A 7,668-nucleotide genomic window follows, 5' to 3' on the forward strand; every position below is an offset into this window, starting at 1 on the left:
TACCATACAAATACTTTTAAAAATTAAAAAATGTTTAAAATATCTTGAAATAGTTAATAAAATTAAAAAATTGTATTTACAGAATTTTATAACAATTTTTTAATTTTATTAACTATTTCAAGATATTTTAAACAATTTTTTATTCGATCGAAACGTTTTTCCCTCAGCTATGTTCATTTTTGGCTGAACAAACACGGCTGCAACGAGAACAAATGATTCAGCATCAAGAACAGATGGCGCTACACCGCGAACAATTAAACCAACAGCAACGACAAATTTATCAGCAGCAGGAGACACTTCAGCGACTTTTCTTAGCCTGTACACTCGATAATGGAGGTGGCCCGGGTAGGTCAGGTTGCCCCAAACGCGTAACAGCGAGACGCCACCAGTCATCCCGGCGGGCCAGTCCGTAAAATTCTTGGCAGCACAGATTCCACATTTCGACGGGTCAGAAGACAATGATGTTGAGCTATGGTTGGAAAAAATTGAGAACGTGACCGCAATACATAACCTCTCAACGGCAGTCACGTTGTCGGCGGCGACTCTTAACCTTACCAAGACCGCGCGTCGTTGGTTCGATTTGAGTCCGGGAAGCATAAGTAGATCCTGGGACGATTTCAAGATGGCGATTCGCAAACGTTTTAAATGGAAGATTGATTTCTGTGTGATAATGCAGAAGATTGACACGAGGAAATGGGTCTTTTCTTCTGAGTCATTTCAAGATTACGCGATGGACAAGTTGATACTTATTCAAAGACTCAAACTCCCCGAAGAGGACGCGATACTGCAGCTTTTAATTGACGGAATTTCTAACCTGTCGATTAAAGCGGCGGCAATATCGCTAAATATGGATTCCCTGGATTCTTTTCTGGAGAGGATGCAGTACCTAACTTCTACTTGTGGAGAGTCTCTCAAAAGAATTTCTTCGGTGAACTCCAAACCTGGGAAGTTCAAAAACGACGTAATTAAGGAAGATAAAAGCAAAGAGGCTAGCGTTTCCCCTGGCCAGCTGGCAGTTATTCAGAAACCTGCGAGGGATTTATTTTGCGTCTACTGTCGCAGCAAGGATCACGTCAGAGCGGAGTGCCCCAAGCTCAAGATCAAAGAGCAGCAGCCTAAGGGTCAGCAACAGACACACCCAATACCGGTCGCAGCAGTGGAAGAGACTGAAGAGGATCCGCCTGAGATTGACGGTAACGTTCGTCAATTAGGACGGTGGTAAAAAAATTGTAGCGGATGCCTCAACGTGTAAGGTTGTAAAGCTTAATGGTAAAAATTGTAATTTCTCTACACTAATTGACACGGGTAGCCCGATTTCGTTTATTTATCCGTCGGCGTATGAGTTTTCCTTTAATCGCTCTAACCTTCTAAACGATGTTTCTTGCTCTTATAAAGCATTGAATAGTACTCCTACTGAGACTTGTGGTTCGGTGGACACTAATGTGGAATTAGACCTCTTACCAGGTGTCGCGGCTGAAGTAAATTTATTGGTTTTATGCTCTGATTCAATTAATGCCCAGTTGGTTTTCGGACGTGATTTCTTGAGAAATAATAAAATCTCGCTAACGATAAACCTGTTTGAGGATGAGAGAAATGATAGAGTCAAGTTATTTAATGAGATTGCTTCGGTGGGAGTTACAGAACAGATCCCTAATGATGTAGTCTCCTCATTGGCAGATATAGATATTGATTTTGACAGCTCGGTGAAAAGGCATTTGTTGTCCGTTATTCAGGAGGTGGAAAATACCTCCGTCTCCCCCCCGCAAGAAGAGTATCTGGTTAGAGTTAAGCTAAAGGAGGACTCTGTTTATGCCTACGCACCTAGAAAACTGGCTTGGGCGGAAAGAATTCAGTTGAAAGAGCTCACAGACGACCTTCTAGCGCGGAACATAATTAAACCCAGCTGTTCTCCTTATTGCGCTCAAGTTGTAACTGTTAAAAAAAAATGGTTCTTTACGACTCTGCGTCGATTTGCGCCCTCTCAACGGCAGAGTACATAAACAAAAATATCCGTTTCCGCTCATTGAGGACTGCCTCGCCCGTCTGAGCAGCAAAACGGTCTTCACGCTTCTTGAAAGATGGTTTTCACAACATTAAGATTCACCCAGATGACACCAAGTTCTTTTCTTTCGCCATACCAGATGGCCAGTTCGAATATGTGAGACTGCCGTTCGGTTTCTGTGACGCTCTGGCGAAGTTCCAGAAGAGGCTAGTCCAAATATTGCAACCTCTAATCAGAGAAGACAAAGTTATTGTGTATATCAACGTATATCCTCATCGCGTCGACTTCAATTGAAGACAATCTCTCGACGTTTAAACAAGTGCTTTTGCTACTCAAACAAAACGAGTTTCAATTAAATCTCAATAAGTGTAATTTTCTGAAGACGACCATCGAATATTTGGGGTACATCATTTCTCCGTCGGAAGTTAAACTTTAAGTTCAAGACACTTAAACGCAGTTAAGAATTTTCCACTCCCTAAAAGAATAGTGGAAATGCAAAGATTCCTTGGTCTTACGAACTATTTTCGTAAGTTTATTAAAGACTACACGATTAAGGCTAAGCCGCTGTACAATCTTCTCAAGAGGTCCGCTGCCTTCGATTTTGATGAAAGCTGTCGCCAAGCTTTTGAGTTGCTAAAGCAGGAACTAATGGCTTTCCACGTCCTACGTTTGTACGACTCCTCCGCACCTACTGAGGTGCACACGGATGCTAGTGCATCGGCTATCGCCGGTATTTTAATGCAAAAGCAAAAATTGGGAGTGTGGGCTCCAGTGGCTTATTTTAGCCAGGCCACTAACGAGGCAGAATCTAAATTCCATAGCTTTGAGTTGGAGATGTTAGCTATCGTGAAGTCTATTGAAAGATTTCACATATATTTATACGGTCTAAACTTTACGGTAGTCACGGACTGTCATGCACTGGTATATGCGATGAATAAAGCTCACTTGAACCCAAGGATTGCTCGCTGGACGCTTAGGCTGCAAAACTATACGTTTAACGTCATTCATCGCGAGGGGCGCCAAATGGCCCATGTCGATGCACTCAGCCGAGCCGTATACGCGGTGGAAGCAATGCCCTTGGAGAGGGAACTGCAATTCAGACAATTGCAGGATGCGAAACTTAAGCAGATAGCGGAAGATCTTGAGTTTAAAGAGGATGAAAGGTTTAATTGATGGCTTCGTCTACAGAAAATGTATAGATAAACCTCGTTTTGCGATCCCCGAATCAATGATAACCAATGTAATAAGAGCACACCACGATAACATGGCTCATTGCGGTGTAGAGAAAACGGTACAAGGGATAACCAGTAATTATTGGTTTCCTTCTTTGCGTAAAAGAGTTTTTGATTATGTGGACAACTGTTTAACATGTTTACTTAATAATAATTCGGCTGACTCTAGAGAGGGCGAATTACGAGAGACAGATTCCCCAACAGTTCCTTTTGCTATTCTTCATATGGACCATTTTGGGCCTGTGATAGGTTCTCTAGACGAATTCAAACATATCCTTGTTGTTGTCGACGCTTTTTCCAGGTTTACATGGCTGTTCGCGGTTAAATCCACAGAATCTAAAGAAGTGATCAAACATTTGAGAAGCTATTTAACATTTTCGGTAACCCGGATACTCTTGTTTCCGATAGGGGAACTGCTTTTTCTTCTCAAGAGTTTTCCGAATTCCTAAAAAAAATCAACGTCAAACATAGACTAATAGCGGTAGCGGCTCCGTGGGCTAATGGCCGGGTGGAAAGAATAAATAGATTCTTAAAATCCTCACTTAAAAAAGTCGTAGAGGATCACCAAAATTGGGACAAGTATCTGAACACTATTCAGTATGTTATAAATAACACTTTTCACGCTTCATTAAAGGCTTCCCCTTCCAAGATTTTCCTTGGTTATGACCAAAGAAACCACACCGACGCAAATCTAATTAAATTCCTTAACAAAATGGCACTGGTTAACTTAGATAGCATTGAAGAACGCGAAGCTTGTTGGACCATAGCAATAGAGGCCAGCAACAAAATCCAAAATTACAACAAGGAGTATTACGATAAAAGACACAAAAAACCTACGCAGTATAGTCCAGGCGATTATGTTTTGATTAGGGATACTGTCATTAAGCCCGGTCAGGATAAGAAATTAAAACCTAACTATAAAAGGGCCCTACTTGGTTTCCAAGGTACTTAATAAAAATAGGTACGTAATAAAAAATATTCCAGGGTTTAACGTTACACAAAGACCATATAATTCCATACTGTCGCCGGATCGAATGAAGCCCTGGATAAAGCCCATCGTTAATGTATCTTAAGTCAAACTAAAGAGAAAAAAAAAAGGAAGAGAGGCGCATACAGATTATAAACCATGTGTACGAATCTTGTTTTGGCGATGGTTGATGGTACTATTGTTAGCCGGACCGTTGGCATTATAATTAATCATTTACCTTATTTAGTCCCTGCGCTTGCGGAATACGTTATTTATTAACATAAGATTAAATAATCGACGATAACAATATTTAGTCTGTAGTTTGTTAACCGGCGTTGTTAGGCATCTGCAATTGTGATAAATTACCCTTTATTTTAGTAAGATGCATTTGCGCCTGTGTTAAAGTTATTCTTTCAGTTTATTCCATTTAATTAATCATTAGTCTGAAACATTATTTGTTTGTTTTTTTTTTTAGTTTTGTAAAACCTATATCGTGCGTTTTGTTGTCCATTCGGCCCGAATGTCGAGTCAGGCTGGCCGAGCTGTAAGGCACAGTCTGGGTCGGCGCCACCAATGGCGCCTCCGTGATTGGCGCGGGACAGAAAATGGCCGCCTGCCATGCTATTGGTCGCGCTACCGGCCGTGGCACGGCGGGCGAGGGCGCGCGCGTGGGTTTTTTCACGGAACGAGGGAGAGTCGAAAGGCGAAGCGGAAGCGAGATACATGCGTGGTTGATGGGATGTTCGAGACCGTTACCGATATAGACCGTGGTTACGCGATTCGAAAGCAATAAAGTCAGTTTTGCCTCTTTCAACGAGCTACCTCATTTCACGGCCAACTCCTGACCAATAACCTAGTGAAACTCCCAGTTATCCACAGTTTTCACCACGAGAGTTACAGTATCAACGTGCCCCATGTATCAACCAGCCTCAGTCTCTCCTACTTAAAATTAATATAATGTGGTACTGCAACTTTCGAGACTTATAACTCGAAAAGTGCTTAACAGAAAAAATATTTTATTATAGTGTTTTGAAAAACTCTTGAGGTAAGCCACAAGAATATGCAATGAAAGATAGGAATTGCATTTAAAAAATTTAAAGTAATCATTATTATAATAATTGAAGATCATTAATTGGTTAATAATCTTCAATTATTATATTAAAACAGAGAATAATGCAAGCGTGCGAAGAAAGAAAATCGCTTTTTTTTAATATTTTTTTACACCATATATATGTTGCCATAGTAATACATCCATAACTAATATTAAACATAACATATTAAAAATAATAAACGTTATAAAGTAATTACGGCAAGATGGACAGACCAAATATATTTGCTAATTTGAATGTGACAGATAGAGGAAAAATAATCGGCTTACATGAAGCAGGCCTTAACATATCGCAAATTGCGCTCACTATGGGAATCACTCGTCGAACAGCAGCATTGTGGATTACAAAGTATGAAGAAGCAGGAATGAATAATCTTAAAGATCATCGAAAAAATAATAGAGCTCCACAGAAAACAACGCTGGAAGACAATGAAGAAATTGTTAGAGCAATCGATGAAAATCCGTTCAATGCAGCTGCTACTGTGTTACAGAACAGAAATTTAAATATTTCAGTAAATACCGTTGGACGTCGATTAAAAACTGCAAATGTCCACTCTCGTGCTGCAGCAAAAAAAATAGAATTAAATCCAGAACATAGAAGACAAAGAATGCAGTTCGCAAGAGATCATTTGAATACACCTCAAGAAGAATGGAACGCTGTAATGTGGATGGATAAGAAAGCTTCTCATCCGCAGAAGATGAACGTTATCGTGTCTGGCGTCTAGATGGAGAACGATTGAATCCAAAATACGTTCTCCCATCTGGCTATAGCAGAAGAATCACAATAGGATTTTGAGGAAGTATGACTGCCAGTGGATTAATAGATCTCGTAGAAATATCGCCAAGAATGAATGCCGAAGAATATGTAGAAATCTTAGAAGTATTAAAACCTAACATTAAACGCTTGTATCTCTAAGAACAGTATCCGATCGTGAAAATAGTGCAAGATAACATTGCCGTTCACACCTCTAGATTGGTGCAAGCATTGTTCAAAGTGAATCCAGACATCCAGCAAATTCGGTGACCAGCAAAATCTTCTGATTTAAATCCAATAGAAAATGTTTGGGTGCAAATGAAATCATCATGGATAGCTGGCCAATTAAGAACTAGAGAAGAATTAAGAAATCATACACATCAACAAATTATCTTCAGATTGTACACAGAATTTAGTAAATTCGATGCGGAGAAGATTTAAATTAGTCATTGAAAAAGAAGGATATTGGATACCATATTAGCAAGTAAGATATCTAACAATAAGATATACCTAATATTTAAATAAAAACATATTAATAAGTTTTTTGTTTTTATGAGTCTTATTTTATGTTTCAGAAATGCAATATGGGAACAATTAACATATTACATTTATGAAATACAAAAAGATTTTATTATATATTATGAATACCATATTGTATATAGCCCTCAAATAAGCCGAAATTTTAACTAACAAGGGGAACACCAGACATGGCCCCCTCCGATTTGGCTAAATTTTATACATATAATAGTTCACCCCTCCCACTAATTCGTGCTAAAAGGATACGACGCATCTCTCAAGCATTCATGAGAAAAACTGATTTAAAGATTTTCATGTTGGTAATGTACTCATCGGTAAGAGTGAGTCCACAACAAGCAGCGTGGCATAGCGAGTAAGGCGCCTGACTGTAATGTTGCGTGTTGCTGGTTCGAATCTTATTTTTACTAATTTTTTTTCATTTATATTGCATCGTTTTATTGTGTATTTTTTTATATTTAACCTGAAAATTAATATTTTTATTATAAAATTTATTATATTTAAAATTATTTATTTAATATGCTTTAAACGCTATTAAACTTTATATCATTTTAAGTTGGATCATACAATTATTAAACTGAAATGTATTTGCTATGTAATAAATTTCAAATTTTTTATTTTTTGCTTTTTATTCTTTAAACAAGTTTTATGCAAAAGTCCCTTCTTGTAAGGGTGTCTTTTATTGTATAATCATACACGCTATCTGATTTAATAATGTAAATTGTACGGCAACTTAAAATGATATAAACTTTAATAATGTTTAAAACATATTAAATAAATAAGTTATATAATTTTAAATATAATAAATTTTATAATAAAAATATTAATTTTCAGGTTAAATATAAAAAAATACACAATAATACGATGCAATATAAATAAAAAAAAATTAGTAAAAATAAGATTCGAACCAGCAACACGCAACATTACAGTCAGGCGCCTTACTCGCTATGCCACGCTGCTTGTTGTGGACTCACTCTTACCGATGAGTACATTACCAACATGAAAATCTTTAAATCAGTTTTTCTCATGAATGCTTGAGAGGTGCGTCGTATCCCTGTCTCTTATACACAT

General features: G+C 38.1%; 1 protein-coding gene across 1 annotated transcript; it reads left to right on the top strand.

The window, feature by feature from the left end:
- The first annotated feature begins 5,515 nt into the window (after nucleotides 1-5,515).
- LOC105449744 lies at nucleotides 5,516-6,034 on the top strand. Its single transcript, XM_011689127.1, has one exon. It carries the CDS (start codon nucleotides 5,516-5,518, stop codon nucleotides 6,032-6,034), a length of 519 nt encoding a protein of 172 aa, XP_011687429.1.
- The last annotated feature ends 1,634 nt before the right edge of the window (nucleotides 6,035-7,668 follow it).

The sequence above is a fragment of the Wasmannia auropunctata genome, unplaced genomic scaffold (genome assembly GCF_000956235.1).
Source record: "Wasmannia auropunctata unplaced genomic scaffold, wasmannia.A_1.0 LD336074.1, whole genome shotgun sequence".
Lineage (NCBI taxonomy): Eukaryota > Metazoa > Arthropoda > Insecta > Hymenoptera > Formicidae > Wasmannia > Wasmannia auropunctata.